Source organism: Alternaria metachromatica, assembly GCF_023757995.1.
Source record: "Alternaria metachromatica strain BMP 0045 chromosome Unknown scaffold_1, whole genome shotgun sequence".
Taxonomy (NCBI): domain Eukaryota; kingdom Fungi; phylum Ascomycota; class Dothideomycetes; order Pleosporales; family Pleosporaceae; genus Alternaria; species Alternaria metachromatica.
In genome coordinates this window covers 2,208,610-2,226,673 of record NW_026055492.1, presented here as the reverse complement: position 1 = coordinate 2,226,673, position 18,064 = coordinate 2,208,610, and the positions used below count along the sequence as shown (strand labels likewise).

General features: G+C 54.4%; 7 protein-coding genes across 7 annotated transcripts; 6 read left to right on the top strand and 1 right to left on the bottom strand.

Annotated features, from left to right (window-relative positions):
- Window positions 1-512: 512 nt before the first annotated feature.
- J4E83_000709 (uncharacterized protein) lies at window positions 513-1,028 on the top strand (the record flags this gene model as incomplete). The annotated part of the gene is made up of 1 exon (XM_049327670.1): window positions 513-1,028. The coding sequence occupies one exon, from the start codon at window positions 513-515 to the stop codon at window positions 1,026-1,028; it is 516 nt and encodes a 171-aa protein (XP_049193815.1).
- Window positions 1,029-1,771: 743 nt separating this feature from the next.
- Window positions 1,772-3,477, top strand: J4E83_000708 (uncharacterized protein; the record flags this gene model as incomplete). Its single annotated transcript, XM_049327669.1, has 3 exons — window positions 1,772-2,003; window positions 2,053-2,433; window positions 2,489-3,477. The coding sequence occupies 3 exons, from the start codon at window positions 1,772-1,774 to the stop codon at window positions 3,475-3,477; spliced, it is 1,602 nt and encodes a 533-aa protein (XP_049193814.1).
- A 646-nt stretch (window positions 3,478-4,123) lies between these two features.
- On the top strand, window positions 4,124-6,520 carry J4E83_000707 (uncharacterized protein; the record flags this gene model as incomplete). Its single annotated transcript, XM_049327668.1, has 1 exon — window positions 4,124-6,520. One exon carries the CDS (start codon window positions 4,124-4,126, stop codon window positions 6,518-6,520), a length of 2,397 nt encoding a protein of 798 aa, XP_049193813.1.
- Window positions 6,521-6,905: 385 nt separating this feature from the next.
- On the bottom strand, window positions 6,906-7,367 carry J4E83_000706 (uncharacterized protein; the record flags this gene model as incomplete). Its single annotated transcript, XM_049327667.1, has 4 exons — window positions 6,906-7,041; window positions 7,156-7,198; window positions 7,250-7,289; window positions 7,362-7,367. 4 exons carry the CDS (start codon window positions 7,365-7,367, stop codon window positions 6,906-6,908), a joined length of 225 nt encoding a protein of 74 aa, XP_049193812.1.
- Window positions 7,368-8,564: 1,197 nt separating this feature from the next.
- On the top strand, window positions 8,565-10,386 carry J4E83_000705 (uncharacterized protein; the record flags this gene model as incomplete). The annotated part of the gene is made up of 4 exons (XM_049327666.1): window positions 8,565-8,575; window positions 8,715-9,953; window positions 10,001-10,082; window positions 10,135-10,386. The coding sequence occupies 4 exons, from the start codon at window positions 8,565-8,567 to the stop codon at window positions 10,384-10,386; spliced, it is 1,584 nt and encodes a 527-aa protein (XP_049193811.1).
- Window positions 10,387-10,727: 341 nt separating this feature from the next.
- On the top strand, window positions 10,728-12,047 carry J4E83_000704 (uncharacterized protein; the record flags this gene model as incomplete). The annotated part of the gene is made up of 1 exon (XM_049327665.1): window positions 10,728-12,047. The coding sequence occupies one exon, from the start codon at window positions 10,728-10,730 to the stop codon at window positions 12,045-12,047; it is 1,320 nt and encodes a 439-aa protein (XP_049193810.1).
- Window positions 12,048-12,848: 801 nt separating this feature from the next.
- On the top strand, window positions 12,849-16,420 carry J4E83_000703 (uncharacterized protein; the record flags this gene model as incomplete). The annotated part of the gene is made up of 4 exons (XM_049327664.1): window positions 12,849-12,988; window positions 13,069-13,238; window positions 13,353-16,108; window positions 16,160-16,420. The coding sequence occupies 4 exons, from the start codon at window positions 12,849-12,851 to the stop codon at window positions 16,418-16,420; spliced, it is 3,327 nt and encodes a 1,108-aa protein (XP_049193809.1).
- Window positions 16,421-18,064: the final 1,644 nt, after the last annotated feature.

Genomic DNA, 18,064 nt, shown 5'->3' with positions numbered 1-18,064 from the left:
CAGACTCACGCTAATCACAAACACATACAGGCTCTCACTTCACGAGCGGACGTCCGCCCGCACCATTCAAGGCTCGGTGCTGATTGAGGAGTCGGAGTTTCGGGGAAGGATTATCTTGATCATTAGTATGCCCATCTTCTTGACTACTGTGGTCAAAGTGGAAGGACTCTGCTACTCGATGGGGTAGGACACTGGTGAACATCGTCGCACAGTAGGAGCGACGTCTGCGACTGGTGCATACGCATGTCGTCGCCATCAGTGGAAACAATACATGACACGAACATCATTGCGCATCTAGACAACTCGTGCACTGTGAAGTCTCGTGGCAAATCCTTTGACACCACTCATTGTTGGTCGTTTGCTGATCACCGAACAATGAGCGTTTGTCTCCGAACAGAGAGACATGCGACTGACTGCTTGCTTGTGACGTTTCAACTCTCGCGTTTGTAGTGCGTATAGAAGTGACACAACTCTTCATTTCATGCTGGTATTAGCTAAGTATCAGCGCCGCTATGTCAACGCAACGCCAAGATTCGCAGCACGAAGTCACACGGGGCGCTGTCAGTACCAAAGTGGTAAATAGCGGCTCCTCAATGAACCTAGAGATGGCCTACGACTACGCAAAGCACATGAACTCAAGCGAGAGGAGTGCGCCTATGCCAGACACAAAGACGCTCGAGATGGAACAGGACGGCAAGCCATCCATCACACTCACATCCTTTAACTGCGACTCCACTTCCCGTCCCCCAGTCGAATCCCGGCCACTGGTGCATCTCTTCAAACCCATCAGCGAAGATGAGATACGCAACCATACGACCCACATAACTTCGACATCCCGTGCCGAGGACGAGAAGGCGGCACTTACGCAGTTGGGGGTAGAGTTGAACGCGCACTTCCAAGTTCTACAGCGCGAGTTTGAGTGCAAAAGGGGAATCAGCTGGACACCGTTGCGGCCGTGGGGTGATGAAGAGTGGGAGTGGAGCGATGATGGCAGTAGTGAGGGGGACGATGTGTTCGACTGGTCCTGAGAATCACATGCGCGGCTAGAGAGGCTGAGCATCGTGAGGTGGTGATGAGGTATTGTTCATGTGACTTGCACATTTGCTCGGGCCAATGGAGAGCGATGTAGATAGAGTGTGGAGAGCATACGCGAGAAGACTTTGCTCACGTGCCTCTCAAAATGGCTGGAAATGGTAAACTGGTACACTACTTCTGAGCGAGGGGTTTCGGCCCATGATGTGCCTGCATGATTGTAGTGGTAATGCTTCCCCGCGTTGTTCCGAACCAGACTTTCATTCCTGGGGAGGGGTTGGTGTGCATGAACTTACGCCTGTCGAGCAGCAAGTGTTGCGAGAGATGTTTTTTGATGCCATTCCAGGCTAGTAGTGTCTCTGCTTGAGTCCATTTAAAAGCGGAGATATGTTAATATTGAATCGAAGAAAATGATGCTGGTAATCGCGAGCAAATGTGCGCGGACGCATTCGAGGACCATGGTAGCAGGGGACGGGCCGTCTCGCGCTTCCGTCAACGGGGTCCACTACATCGAGGTGTATTGCATATGTGCTGACCTTTGTCAGTACAGAGCTGGGACTCTCGTCCCAAGTTCCATCGCCGTGCATGCCAGCCATAAGATCTGTCGCCTCCCCGCACTCTCCATCTTTCAACCTTCACATTCCCAGATTTACCGCCGACTGCACCCTGCCTTATCTAGAGTTCAGTGTCTTACAGGCCGTTCAACTTCCACGACTGAACTTACTGATAACACCAAGCCATGACGACCCAAGTTAGGAACGACAGCGACGCCAGTTCTGGTGGCTCTGGCCCCCGCAACAAGCAAGCTGCGGATGCGATAGAGATGGTCGCGACACACAGCCGTCAAGCCCAACCCAGCGGCCCCCTGGAGCTCAACGAAGTGAACGCATATGAGAAGACCGGGTATGCGTTCTCAAACAAGAAGAAATGGGCGATTTTGACTGTCGTTGGACTCTGCCAAACCAGCATGAGTAAGTGGTCTTGCCAACCGTCTAGTCATACGAGGCTAACAGGCGACAGACTATAACGCAGCGGTCTACTCCAACGCAATCGGGCCGCTCAACGAGCATTACCATCTCGGCAGCAACCATTTTACCAACGCAAGAGCGGGTATGGCTTGGTTTTTGATCCTGTACGGTATTGGGTGCGAACTATGGGCACCCTGGTCCGAGGAGTACGGACGTTGGCCAGTCATGCAGATATCCCTCTTCACTGTCAACATCTGGCAGATCATGGCCGGTGCCAGTACGTCCTGGGGCCATGTGCTGGCTGCGCGTCTGCTCGGCGGTATCTGCTCTGCCGGCGGCTCCGTCACACTCGGAATGGTTGCGGACATGTTCGATCCCGAAGATCAGCAGCTCCCTATCCTCTGGGTCAGCTTGTGGAGCTGTCTAGGTTCAGGTATGTAAAGCTCATGTCGTAGATGTCTGAGGAATGGAATGCTAATTGTCTCCAGTAATTGGCGGCATCTGTGGAGGGCCCATCGAGCAATTCCTTCACTGGCGATGGAACTTCTGGATCCAGCTTATCCTAGGCGCCACTGTTCAGTTCGTTCACTTCTGCTTCGTGCCGGAGACCAGGTCGACAATCATGCTTAACAAGGTAGCCAAGAAGCAACGCAAGCAGAACCCAGATGCCAATGTCGTCGGTCCGACCGAGACGGAGAAGCTGAACTTAAAGAAATGCGGCAAGATCATGGGTCGGCCATACAAGATGCTGGTCTGTGAACCGATCGTTGGCTTCCTGTCGCTGCTCAGTGGATTCAGCGACGCCCTCATCTTCAGTTTCCTCGAGTCATACGGCTACGTATTCGGTAAGGACGGATGGGGCTTCACTCCTAGTCAGCTAGGGCTCGCCTTGTTCGCTCTTTTCATCGGCTACTGGCTAGCAGCAGTGCTTTACGTACCCGTCATCCGAAAACACAATCAGCAGCGCAGCAACGGGAAAGTGCTGAGTCCCGAAAGCCGACTATCAGCCCTCCGCTGGATCGTCTTGCTCCTGCCGATTGGCCTATTCGGGTCAGCGTTTGTAGTAGCCGGCCCACCCCTTCCCTGGATTGCGCCCCTCATCTTCGCGGTCCTGATCGGATGCGCAAATCTCGCCATCTACTTCGCCACGATCGACTACATGGTTGCCGCGTACGGAGGCACGTATTCCGCTTCAGCCACCGGTGGTAATGGCTTCGCTCGAGACGTCCTTGCCGGTATTTGCTCCTTCTACACCGGTCCGATGTACAAGAAGCTCGGTGTTACAAATTCGACTTGGGTCTTGTTCGCGATCTCCGCTCTCGTTTGCGCCCCGGTCTTCTTCATCTATAAATGGGGCCCTACTATGAGAGCTAAGAGTCTGTATGCTGAGCGAATCCAGCAGGAGAGAGAAAAGAACGCCGCTGCCAAACAAGCAATGCGGGAAGCTTCAGAGACTGTGTCTGAGGTGCAGGCATGAAATGGGATGGAAGAAGATGTTGTGTTGTCGTTATTTTTAGGTCGATCGCTCGTCTGCTGTTCGTTTTGTGATACCCAAGAGGGTCACAGTTTTGGGTTGCGCGAGTTGCTGGTAGAATACTGTAGATATCCTAATGGACATTTTACCTTCATCGCGTCACAAGTGAATGGCTACTCGTTCACTGTGAAGAACATGTATCTGGGGATCTTCCGGGCACCCAGAAAAGTTTCGGCATGGGAGAATGAGTATAATAGGTGGTTGCGGGTTGGGGATCCTTGGACAGGTTGATAATTGTAGTCATGAAGCTCTAAAGTCGCAGTTTGGTCCATGCAAAGACGCCAAGCTTAGTGCAATAGCATGGTAACCTTAGAAGAGTGACTTTGTAGTTTGTTGTGACGCTGGTATTAGTGATGGGTGATGCCTGATCGCGATTGCTGGAATCGTGAAGAGGAAGCAGGAGCGCTAGCGTCTCACCTGACACCGCGACATCGCGCATGGACTCGGCGCACTTCAGCCTAGAGTCGTGAACACAGCCAACGCCACAAGAGAACATTGCGCGCGCAGTCTCACCGCGAGCACGACAATGCGCATCCCACCCGCCGTCCCTCTACACACCTTGTAGCCCTCTTGTACCGACGCCCCCGCAATGTGGTTTCTGGAGCACGAGAGCCTCTTCGGAGGCAAGCGCGTGTGGCTCCGCCCCGGATCACAGCAACTATTCGGTCGCACCAAATCAGACGATAAAGATGGCCCACAAGGAAAAAATTGGAAAATCGACAACAAGGCGGTCTCGCGCAAGCATGTTATGCTGAAGGTGTATGACGCAGCACCAGAAGACGGCACAAAGCTTCACAAGAGGTCACAGATTGAGGTGACGGATCTGAGTTGCAGGCAGGGAGTCACAATCGACGAGAAAACTACATTGAAGAGCCAGAAGGCCTCCGATGGGTCGATAGAATACAGCCGCGAGACCCTGAAAGGCACCGAACATACCATCAGATTGGCTGCCAGCTATGCGCCGTTCAAGATTGTCTGGCGCCCAGTCGTCTTTACGTATGCTTCAAAGGAGTCAAAAGAGAACAAAGCCCGCAGCGCGCAGCTACACACCCTAGATATCAAGACTACTACCGATTTCGTATTCGACAAGACCACCCACGTCGTATCCGCAAAACGGAACCTTCCCAAAGTCCTCTCGGGTCTGACTTCAGCCAAACACATCGTCACTACAGAGTTCCTCGATAAAGTCCTCGTTGTGGCTGCTCCATCGGTCGATGAAGAAAACAATTACTTGCCTTCGAAGCTAGAAGAGGATTTCGATGCATGGTGGCCAGCGGAGAAGGAATACATACCTGGAATTGACAAAGAGCCGGTTCACCAGCCACATGAGATGTTGCTACCTGATCCCTCGCGGTCAGAAGTCTTCTCTGGGCTGACCTTTATATTTCTGAGCGAAAGCCAACACAGTAGCTTGCTGGATCCCGTCACTGGTGGAGGCGGCAAGGCATTACTATACAATCTACAACTTGGCGAGACAACGGTAGACGAGTATGTCGATTACGTCCACAACGTGGCAGGAAAGAAGCGACGCGGCAAACCTGGCGACAAGCTTCCTGTCATAACGGTGCGCTTGAACGTACTAGTCGAGGACGAATGGCTCAAGAGCTTTCGGATCGGCGTCGATCAGGCACTTGGGCAGCGCTCAATCGAACAGAAGGAGTTTCTCGACACGATTCTCACAGGGGACCGTGCCTCAATACAAAGCCCGCCCGCAGACGTGATTGCTACTGCACCACCAGAGGTCGCAAGCAGTCGCCGGTCTATGCGTCAACCAACACCAATGTCTGAATTTAGAGCACCGTCGCAGGCCCCCGAGGAGAACCAACCTCCTGCGGAAGAGCCCGCAAAGATCAATCCACGAAAGCGGATCCACCGGCCAAAGACGAGCCGCTTCACGGGCTTTGATGATGACGAGCCCATCCCGAAGAAGAAGCTGAAGGTTGAAAATCCTCCAGTGGAAGACGTACAGCAGTCTGTACAACCACGAGGAGTATCGATGACAGCTTCGCAAGCACGCAACGCATCAGGTACACCAAGTCAACCTTCTCCGCCATCAAACGCCCGAAAGACGATCGAGAAAGAAGAGCAGATGGATACCCTGTTCCCGACGGCCGCCAAGATGAGGGCACAAAGAGCGGCTACGCGTGCCCCATCTGCTTCTGTGGAGCCCGAAGAAGGGGGCCCGGTGAAGAGAGCGTCCACTATAGCAGCTGCCCGGGAGCGACTCAACTTGGCAAAAGACAAGTCCGAAAAGGAAATCAATATCCGTGAGCATACCCGTAAGCGCATCAAAGAAGAAGAGGAGCGTCGCAAGGCAGACGAGGAGAGCTTGCGTGAAGCGCTGGAAGGTATCGACATCACTGAGCTGAAGAACCTGGCCCAAATAGAAGAGATGGACGTTCTACCTCGGCAGAACAGAGGCCCTTCGCGCAATCAAAGTCAACCCAATAACGAGCGCTGGAACGCTGAGTGGAACGGCCGCAAGAACTTTAAGAAGTTCCGTCGCCGTGGTGCCGAACAAGGCGTCCAAGCCCACAAAGTCATCGTCACGCTTGAAGAAGCACCAGCCAAGAAGGGCTTCGGCCTCACTGACGCCTTCTTCCTCGAAGACACCGAGCCCTCTTTCCGTTCACGCGATAGCCGGCGCGGTCGCAACGCAGCAGCGGACGATTCGTCAGAGCCAGAAGTCGGTGGCTTCACTCGTCGAAAACGGACCACGCAGTCTCAGGCGCAGCAAGAAGTGATTAATGTGGAAGATAGCGGACCGGACGACGAGGAGGTTCCGGAACAACGAACGCAGAAGAGTAGTGGACGGACGCAGAGGGTTGTAGAGACACAGCTTGAGGGTACGCAGACGCAGAGGGGGAAGAAGAGAGGATCTGACGCTGCGAGTGGGCAGCCTGCTAGTAAGAAGGGGAGGTTTGGCAGAAGGGACGACGATAGCGATGATGAGGAGACTGGATTTAGGTTCAAAAGGAGGACATGAGAGTAGGGTCATCTGTCTGTTTTCTTGATTCACACATACGCATATGATACCCTGCATCCAGTGGGTAGCGATAGCCAAACAGGCCTGAATTTATCGATAGCGAAGAGAGGGCATGTTGGAATAATTTTGATTCGTAATCTCATAGACAATGGTTTCGCCCCAACGCCGTCTGCCTGCTAATCGAGAGGGAAACTCGACGCCGTGCTCTTCATCCAACTTCCATGCCATTCAGGTATCGCCAAGCTGTGCCCGACGCACCACGACTCATCTAGCCAGCCCCAGCTGCCAGAGCTTCTAGTCGCCCGCCTCGTGTAGCGTTTCATCTTCCGCACATCCGCAGATCACATTTCGCCGTGACTTCGTCGCTGAAGGGTATACAACGCATCTATCGCTTGCGCTCAAAGTAGGAACTGGAACCGAAGAAGGCGACGCTTTGGTCCATGACGGTCTCGCCGACCCAGAGGTAGCTTTCGAACCATTTCTGGGCGCTGGGGTTTTCGCCGAAAGTATCTGGCTTCACACTGGGTCTGGGTTTAGCTTTAGCTCCGATCTTGTAATTTTGCGCGGCTCGAAACGGGGGGTTGTGGAGGAGGGGTGGGTTGGGTGGCGCTTAGGAGGGATGGATGGGGACATACGTGAGGCCAGTCGAGCGGCGGACGCCGGCGAGGAAGGCGGATACTGGGTGCTGTTAGCGATGGATATGGTTGGGGCGAAAGTGAGGGTGCGTACTTAATACCGCATCGAAGGCGTAATGTGCGACTTTGCCGAGCTGTTACTTGTGTGAGTTACGGAACATGCGACTCGGTGGTCCACAAACGCAGTAGTAGAGTAGTAGACATACGACCATGATGGGCGACGTGGGAGGTGGCGGATGAATGTGAGGCTACGTGAGGCTGCTTGGGGAGAGCGTGGCGACTGGGGTTCAGGAGGTTCGGTGGGTGTGGGTGTTGTTGTTGAGTGCAGGATGCGGGATGCGGTGTAGAGTGGAGGTGTGGCTGGTGCCCTTCCTTAGTCACTTGTCTGCATGTGATTGCGCTGGCACACGACCTCAGGGTTCCCTAGTGTAGAGGGTCTAAAAGCCGATGTGACAGGTGCATCAATTCGATCGAGCTCAGGTGCTACCCATAGATTGGCATGTCTGTCGCGGGACTATCTCTATCGACTACCTATGCGACTGTCCGCGATGTCCTACAGGCTCAGATACGCAGAACGGTCCCCACTAATATGGAACTGGACCGTATTGTCGCATCAATGGGACCTTCCCTTTGACCTCGGGCAAGCATGCGGAGCAGCTGCGGGTGATTTAGGAGCGGACCCTACGACAGGTGCGCCTGCTATATAACAAGGGCCTGCCGCGACGATGTCTTGCTCTTGACCCCATGAAACCTCCAAGACTCGACCATCTCCGCGCGGGTAACCCACTGAAAAATCCATTACACGCCAGCAGCCGGCCGCGCACCAGCACAACCGCCCACTAGCCGGATACGCCCAGAGCGAAGGCGCCGAGATTTTTCAATCGCTTTGCAAATGCGCGTCGGATGGCTGGCTTATCTGGGCGGGATGTTCAAGGGCAATGAGGCGACAACGTGGGCGGAGTGGAAGAAGCAAATGGGCGTCACGACAGTCAACCATGGGACGTGTCCAGCAGGCAGTCGGCCCAGGGTTCGGCGCATAACGAAAGACTCTTATTCAACCAAACCGTCTCCAGACCATTTTCTGACTGCAATCTGTTTCCAATTCTCATATCCAAACCGCCGCAGGGTGCAGCAGCCCCACGTACTAAGCAGCATACTAGCGCGCTACTAACTGCCCCTCCAAAACACGCTCAACAGCCAACAAAACTTCTAGCCCGTCGCAGCACAAGATAAACCCGTCGACCGCCGTTTTCCAGAGAGCAGCTTGTTCTTCTCTCTTCCTCTCATCCCCCAGCCGTCGCGCATTCAATTGGAGTCCCTCATACAGACTCTCTAATCGGCCCCGCACTCCGCGACAGCGACTCAGTCTTCCCCCTTCACAGCCCTCTCTCTGAACACTATCAGCAGAAATGGCGAACGCGTACGTATAGAATATTCTCTTACAGCAGAACGCCAGCAGTTCTTCACAGAAGATCTACCAGTTGAGCCCAAATCTTCACGCGTTACAAGTCGCTTCTACATAGAAGCATCAACTCCAACACCTACTGACAGCAATACAGTCTAGACCACCTCAACTCCGGCAGGACCAGGATCGAGTGGCTCAGCCAGCTCAACACTGAGTACACACCTGCCAAGGAGTACCGAAGAACCTCCATCATCTGCACCATCGGTCCCAAGACAAACTCCGCCGAGAAGATCAACTCCCTCCGCAAAGTTGGTCTCAATGTCGTTCGCATGAACTTCTCCCACGGCTCCTACGAGTACCACCAGTCCGTCATCGACCATGCGCGCGAGGCGGAGAGGACACAACCCGGCCGGCCTCTGGCTATTGCCCTTGACACCAAGGGCCCAGAGATCCGAACTGGTAACACTGTGGGCGATGCCGACATCCCCATCAAGGCTGGCTCCATCATAAACATCACCACCGACGACCAATATGCCACGGCATGCGACGACAAGAACATGTACGTCGACTACAAGAACATCACCAAGGTCATCGCACCTGGTCGCATAATCTACGTCGACGACGGTGTCCTCTCATTTGAGGTCCTCGAGATCACAGACGACCAGACACTCAAGTGCAAGTGTGTCAACAACGGCAAGATCTCGTCGAGGAAGGGTGTCAACCTGCCCAAGACCGACATTGATCTTCCCCCGCTATCCGAGAAGGACAAGGCCGATCTCAAGTTCGGTGTCAAGAACAAGGTTGACATGGTCTTCGCCTCGTTCATCCGCCGTGGCAGCGACATCACTGCCATCCGTGAGGTGCTCGGCGAGGAGGGCAAGGACATCCAGATCATTGCCAAGGTCGAGAACCAGCAAGGTGTGAACAACTTCGACGAGATCCTGAGGGAGACCGACGGTGTCATGGTCGCTCGTGGTGACCTTGGTATCGAGATCCCGCCCAGCCAGGTCTTCATCGCCCAGAAGATGATGATCACCAAGTGCAACATTGCCGGAAAGCCCGTCATCTGCGCAACCCAGATGCTCGAGTCCATGACCTACAACCCGCGCCCAACTCGCGCTGAAGTCAGTGATGTCGGTAACGCTGTTCTCGACGGTGCCGACTGTGTAATGTTGTCTGGAGAGACCGCCAAGGGTGACTACCCCGTTGAGGCCGTCACCATGATGCACGAGACCTGCCTGCTCGCCGAGGTCGCTATCCCATACGTCAACGCGTTCGATGAGCTGAGGAAGTTGGCTCCCGTCCCGTGCCCTACTACCGAGACCTGTGCCATGGCTGCCGTCAGTGCCAGTCTCGAGCAGAACGCTGGCGCCATCTTGGTCCTGACCACGAGGTGAGTCTCCCAGCAGGTTGTACATTTGTGATTCTAACGTGCATTAGTGGTACCACCGCCCGCCTCGTCTCCAAGTACCGCCCCGTCTGCCCTATCATCATGGTTACCCGCAACGAGATGGCTGCTAGGGTAAGTTTTGCTTTTTCCAGTGCACAGGGATTCCCTTGGCTAACTTGAGTAGTATTCACACCTGTACCGCGGCGTTTACCCGTTCTACTTCCCCGAGAAGAAGCCCGACTTCAAGACGGAGCCATGGCAGGAGGATGTTGACCGCCGTTTGAAGTGGGGAATCATGAACGCCATCAAGCTCGGTGTTCTCAGCAAGGGAGATCCAGTTATCTGCGTACAGGGCTGGAGGGGAGGAATGGGACACACCAACACACTCCGCATTGTCCCAGCGCAGGAAGACCTTGGCCTTGACCAAGACGCGTGAAGGTAGCGTCGGAGCGGACGTTTGGTTGTTTAGATAGAAGGTGTGGAGTGCGCTGCACAGGAGGCGCATATACATGACTCGTTTGCGCAAATGACGGTCTGGCGCATAGGGACACAAGATTTGGTGTAAACACTAGCGGATCAAGCAAACTCTTTAATGATTACCTCTTCGCACAAGTTCCAAGTGATGGTCGCATGCTAGATAGGCAGTAGCTACCCAGGTACCTGAGGCGGCACAACGTTGGAACAAAGGAGCCCAGAGTGGAATCGTCCGTGCGCCCAGCAACACTAGGCATCTGTACACGATGGTGAGTCCGACGCACAACCCTACCACAACCCACGATGGACATATCTGCGCTAGTAAATCACGATGGGGAAGCATCGGTGCTACCGCGCCGTTCACTCTCCCACCCCCATTCCCTTCCCGCATCCTCCCCTGTTACTCCCGCCGCAAAGATACCGACGCCTAAACCCAGCCAGCAGCATATGTCACTGAAACGGAAGCGCCATGACCCCAAGCCCATATGGGCGTATCGCGAAGGCGAACAGCTTCCACCTGAGCTCAGGCAGCTGCAAGAGCAACAACGTCAACAGTCGCGTCCCCCTCCGCCTGTTGTAGTCCCCCAGGCACACTCACGCGCGCAACCTGCGCTTCCATCTCACCCTCCGCCGCCGCGACCTCAACCGTCGCCGAACGCCGAACGAAACGGACACGCGCACAGCGATGCCGGCGCGCCTCCTCCTCCAGCAGCCACTGCATCTGGACTCTCTCGCTTCGCGCGGCCAATGTTCCACGATGCGCAACTCTACGACGTCGTCGCGCACGAAGTATGCGAATTCATCTGGGCCACAGCCGTCAACAACGAGGCGGTACGAAACGCGATCGCAGATCCAAAGGTGCAACTAGAAGTCGAAGCGCGCTGGGGTCAGATCCTAGAAAAGCAGACCGACCAGCGATTGCGCGGGGTCTGGAACACAGAATGCGTTATCAAGTCTGAAGCCTTGGATGTCAAGTTTGAAAGCACTATGACTGCTCTGCAACACAAGCGCATGAACCACGCCCTCAACGCGCAGGTCCAGCAGTCGAAGATACCCGGTGCTCCGCGCCCGCCGATCGATTACCGACATACCTACGAGACGGACATGTTCTACGAACTCGACCAGGAAGGCTTCTCCATGTTGAATCCTATAGTTCAGCGTCTCATCAGCGCATCCGGTACCCGGCAGAAGGTCCGCGTAACCCGCGACAAGAACACGGGCGACTTCGTGCGAGCCATGATAAAACATCGGATAGGGAACCTTGAGATCAGCTCTCCTAAGACAGAGTGGGACTATCGCATCGGTATCAACCTCGAAATCGACTTCCCGGGCCCGGTTGACAGCCTCAAGGCCGCGCTAGAGCCAGGAAAGACGCTGGAGAGTATGCAGCGACAAAAAGACCGCATGTCATATTCATGGCTGGGCGCATACCAAATTGATCTCACGCAGGTCACACAAGGGACTAGCAAGAACCATGAGCTGGAGTTGGAGTTGGATTCTGATATTCTCATCGCTGAGGCAGACAAGGTGAGGCTCAAGCAGCCTACCGAGTTTGAGGACATAATCAGCGGAATGATGAACAACCTGCGGGTTGCGTCACGCATAATCACCCATGCCGCTTAGAAAAAAGGGAAAAACTGAACACCGTGGAGCCTAAATTGATGCTGGATGTTCGATTATGCTCATTTTGTGCTGATTCAGGCGCCAGGTCTATTCAGGTTCTGTCTTTTATGAGGCGCTTTGTATTATTATTATCTGATCTTTGCGGCGTTACATATCCAGAGGCACAACGAAGATGGGATCAGCAGCATTATACGGAGTTTAGTCTTTAGAATTAAGATACCCAGTTTCACCTACCTCTTATAAAGTATCACTCTTGACACAAGCCTAGGAGACTGCATTGCCTTGGGATGTTCACAAACTCCTGGTTTTATGCAGATGTAGACTTCAGAGTACCTGTCAATTCGGATGAGTTGTTCCATCCCTGTTCGTACCATGCAGACTGTCATCCAAGTGCATGCTCAAAGTGACGTGGAAGTCCGGAGCTTATCGTAGGAGTGATGCGCCGGTAGCGTATTATGTCATGCTCAAAGTGGACCAGGGTCGCCGCTTCCGAAACTCACGAGCTACTGTTTAGACCATCACGTACACGATTCCCCGAACACCACAAGGGCGCCACGCCATCCCCCATCAACCACCCACCCTCCATCTTCCCGTCCCTCTTTCACTGCGACCGTCACCATAGAGTCCGCCGCAGCACCGCCTCAGATTATCCTTTGACCTCAGGCAAGCCGCAGGCGCCACAGCGCAGCTCCATACGCTTCTACCCACTTCCGCAACAACAGCTCCCTCTCTCACCACCCACGACGCGGACGGCCGTCCCACTACACGAAGCCATACATTGCTCCCGCAAGACACAATACAATGGTTGGCCTCACGTCCGCCGCCGGTGTTGTCGGCTTCCTCTCGGAACCCGACCCGGCCCTGCGCTCGTTCGCCCTCCAGCGGCTGAACGAGGAGATCGACCTGCTGTGGCCAGAGGTCGCGGGGTCTGTCAGTCAAATGTAAGGAACTCAGCTGAGCTATTACGCGCGCTCATCGCCATATCGCCATCAAAACAGCTGCTAACATGGGTGCGTCATAGTGAGGCGCTCTACGAAGACGACTCGTTCCCCGAGCGAGAGCTGGCCGCTCTGGTAGCCGCCAAGGTGTACTACCAGCTGCAAGAGTACAATGAGAGCATGGTCTTCGCCCTGGGCGCAGGCAAGCTCTTCGACATCCACAAGGCAGCCGAGTTCGAGGAGACAATACTGGGTAAGGCACCGCGGACAACCGAGCTTCACTTTCAGCTCATGTTTACCTTCATCATGGGTTGAAACAGCAGGTTCACCAGACTTCGAGGACAGCTTGCTAACTTGCTTTTTCCAGCCAAATGTTTAGACACGTACATTGCGCTGTCCGTCATGCACAACCCCCCGACACCGGTCAGCAAGGCGAGCCAGGCCCCTCCTCAACTGAGCACATCCTTCTCCGGAAACGCGGCAGGAGGTGCCAGCACTGCAGCCAGTCTTGCTTCGCCGATAACGCCCTTCTCCCAGTCCGCGTTACCCTCCAAGTCGCTTCTCTCCAGGGAAGACTCGTCGACATTCGACCCTACACTCCCCGGAGGAGGCAATGCCGGTGTACCAGGGGCCCACCCCACCCCGATGGTATTGCAGCGGAACGTACAGAAGAACCTCCACAGCACTGTGCGGCGGATATTCGAGAGCTGCTACGAGAGCGGTAACTACAAGCAGGTCGTCGGAATCGCCATCGAGGCGCGGAATCTCGATGTTCTGCGCGAGTCAATCGTTCGCGCAAGCCAGGACGGAAAGAAGCAGGGCAAGAAGCCTGCGCAGCCCTCCGCACAGAGCGAGGACTTGATGGAGTACGTTCTCGATATCTGCATGAATGTGGTACAAGAGCGAGGCCTGAGGAACGAGATCCTCCGCCTGATTCTGGATCTCCTCAACGACGACCAGATCCCGAACCCCGATTACTTCTCCATCGCCAAGTGTGTCGTATACCTCAACCAGCACTCGCTGGCTTCGAAGCTCATCCAGCAGCTGATTGAGCGAGGAGACGACAAGTCTCGCGCAGTCGCATACCAGATCTCCTTCGACCTCTATGAGAACGGCACACAAGAGTTCCTCACCAAGATCATGGAAGAGCTGCCGGAAGCTGAGAAGGAAGACGCGCAGAAACCCTCGGATGCAGGCGAGTCGGACTCTCTGCTCGCAGATGTGGATACTAGCAACTCAAAGGGTGACCAGGCGAGTGAAGATCAGATCAAGGTCTACAACAATGTCCGCTACATTCTTCGCGGAACCAAGAGCATCGAACTGAACCTCGAGTTCCTGTACAGAAACAACCGCACAGACAAGGCTGTGCTCAACAAGGTCCGCGACAGCTTAGAGGCTAGGAACTCTATCTTCCACTCCAGTGTTACCTTCGCAAACGCCTTCATGAATGCTGGCACTACCAATGACACATTCTTCCGCGAGAACCTGGAATGGCTTGGAAAGGCAGTCAACTGGTCCAAGTTCTCCGCGACCGCTGCTCTGGGTGTCATCCACCGCGGCAACATCACACAAGGGCAGAAGCTTCTTGAGCCTTACCTGCCCAAGGACAGTGTCTCATCGGGCTCTCATTACGAGCAGGGTGGATCACTGTACGCTCTTGGTTTGATCTACGCGAACCACGGATCCAACGTTCTCGATCTCCTCCTGAAGCAGTTCCAGAACGCATCTGAAGAGGTCATCCAGCATGGTGGTGCGCTCGGTCTTGGTGTTGCTGGCATGGGCACTGGCTCCGAGGAGATCTTCGAGGCTTTCAAGAACGTTCTGTACACAGACTCCGCCATCAACGGTGAGGCTGTCGGTCTCTCCATGGGTCTTGTCATGCTCGGCACTGGCAACATCAAGGCACTCGAAGACATGATCCAGTACGCGCACGACACACAGCACGAGAAGATTGTTCGTGGTCTAGCCATGGGTATGGCACTCATCATGTACGGCAGACAAGAGGCTGCTGACGAGCTCATCAACGGTCTCCTCGACGACCCAGACCCAACGCTGCGATACGGAGGTATCATGACTATCGCTCTTGCGTACTGTGGCACAGGTAGCAACAAGGCCGTCCGAAGGTTACTTCACGTTGCCGTCAGTGACGTCAGCGATGATGTACGAAGAGTTGCAGTCATGAGCTTGGGTTTCATCCTCTTCAGGAAGCCAGGCAGTGTTCCCCGCATGGTTGAGCTTCTCGCAGAGTCATACAACCCACATGTGCGATACGGAGCCACCATGGCTCTGGGCATTGCTTGCGCGGGAACTGGTCTCCCAGAGGCCATAGATCTGTTGGAGCCAATGATGAAGGACTCAACCGACTTCGTCCGACAAGGTGCTTTGATTGCGCTGTCCATGATCATGGTACAGCAAAACGAGGCAATGAACCCCAAGGTAGCATCGATCCGAAAGCAGCTCGCCAAGGTGGTGAGCGATCGCCACGAGGATGCTATGGCCAAGTTCGGTGCTGCTCTTGCCCTGGGTATCATTGATGCCGGAGGTAGGAATTGCACAATCGGTCTGCAGACGCCGACCGGCAACCTGAACATGGCGGCCATCGTCGGTATGGCCGTCTTCACCCAGTACTGGTACTGGTTCCCTCTGACTCACTTCCTGTCGTTGAGCTTCACGTCTACCGCCGTCATTGGTCTAGACCAGGAGTTGGAAATCCCGTCGTTCAAGTTCCACAGCAACACTAGGCCAAGCATGTTCGATTACCCACCAGACGCAGAGGTCAAGGCAGAAGAGGCGCCCGAGAAGATCAAGACCGCAGTCCTATCTACCACCGCTCAAGATAAGCGACGACGGATGGTAAAGGAGCGCCAAAAGCGGAGGGAAAGCATGGATGTGGACCACACTCCTACCACACCCAAGCCTGCAGACGACGACAAGATGGACGTAGACGAGGACCCTAAGAAGGAAGACGGCGAGAAGGCTGACGGTGCCCAAAATGTGGAGTCTTCAAAGAAGAAGGTTGAGAAGGAGAAGGTTGGCTACGAGCTGGAGAACATGTCGCGTGTACTGCCGCCCCAAGTGAAGTACATCAGCTTCCCAAGCGAACGATATGTACCAGTGAAGAAGGTTAGTCATTTGCTCACCACGCCGAAGATCCTTAAGCTAACCCATCACCAGCCAACACTCGGTGTCATTCTTCTCACAGACACCAAGCCTTCAGAACCAAAGACGCTCCTAGAGCTCAAGGTAAAGAAGGCCGTGCCTGCCCCTGCCCCTGGCGCGTCGGGCTCTTCAGGAGATCAAGGACCAGAAGGCATATCAGTAACAACTGCTGCAGCGCCGGTCAGTGATAACATGGTGGATGAGGGCGAGGCCGAGGCTTCCACTCCGGGTGAGTTTATCTACGAGTCCGACACGAACCCGGACGACGACGAGTAAACGACGTCGTCGGACTTGAGCGTGAGCAGTGTGTTTCTGTACTATCAGCCTATTGGCGGTTGGACGTCGCAGTGGAGGAGGTAGCTTTTGCATTCATCATAGGTTATAGGGAGGCTTGTAGAGCCACCTTTCCCCGTCGCCTTTTAGACTAGGATGCATGTATAATAGCCAGAGGGTTTATCTTTGATATTAATGACTCCAGCGTGCGCAAGTGGTGATGTAATGACAGAGACATGTATTGGCTTCCAGAACCCTGAAGAAGGTATGGCGGATCACACGACACGAAGATCCCTGGTCTTTCAGGAACCGCTGGCATACTATGTGGGTAGTGGAGGTGGAGCTCAATATGTGTATATTAAGAGGCCGAGTAGTGGCGAGCGGGGCTGGCGTTCAGTGACAAGACTGCAGATGAAAGGTAGCTTGCTAATTGACCACTGCTAGCTGTAAATGCCGTCCTCGTGAGCGTAAAGCATCTGTCGGTACACTTGTCGCGAAGAAAAGCTGAAGACGGCTCAAGTGTTCTGAACAGCGGGTCGCGCCTCCCCTGCGTTCCCCGGATTATTCGGTCCGCTAGCTCGGTTTGCGGGTGGAGGGCGGCAGGGCCGTCTTCTAGACTTCATCTTTCGCAAACATCAACATTAGCAACAATTCTTGAACAATAGCATCAAACATGTACCGCAGACTGCCAAACGTCGCTCTCGCCGCCGATACTGCAGCTCAGCCCAGGTCTCACAAGGGCGTGCGATGACGCCTGCATCTGCCCTGTGTCAGAACGCCAGGCAGTCGCGAAGCGAAGGGATTGCGGCATGGTACGAATGGGCGGCCTCGGTGGCTTCCTCGATTCTTCCATCGCTTCCGCGAGGTCTCACTCTCTGAAACGGAATACTTCCATTCGGTACAAGGGCTTTTCCACCAACATGCGGGATGCGCCTCCACCAACACCCAACTGATACACAGTCAGAAAACTGTCGCATAAGCTACATGTCCTTGAGCAGCATGTCAAATGGCCACCCACAACCCCAAGCCTTCTCATCTTACCCTTCAAGCCAGACTCCAATCATTGCTTCCTCCCCAGACTTAAGCGAATCCGCAGGTCTGCAAATACCCGGTCATCATGCGGGACCCCCCTGCACTGTGCCACATGCATGCGAGGCTGCGCTTTAAGGACGGGGATGTATAGCCCACGCTGTTCTTACTGGCGAGGCGAATCTGGATTCCTTGGTCGCGTGGATGAGGACGGAATATATTACTGTGCCTTGCGTCCGCACTCGCAGCTCCGCGGTGTTTCTGTCTGTCGAATGCTGATGCGTGGGCCATGCTGTTCATTACCTTGGGCTTGAGCAAGACTTCATTGTTCAATTCATTTCAACAATAGTATTGTTTTTCCCCGTGGCCGACATGGATTACCGCCACAAGAGGGATGTGCACACTTCGCATACGGAGCGCAGCAGCTCGACGCAAATTCGCCAGGTGCAGAACGTTGCTTTTGCCGATGCAACGGCTAAGGCTAATGTTCGGCCATGGACAAAGGCCATGTTCAAGGTATTGTGACAAAAACGTTGTTCCAGGATGGTGTTGACGGTGTGATAGCTATATCTCTGCCTTTTCATCGCCACACTCAACTCGTGCATCAACGGATACGAT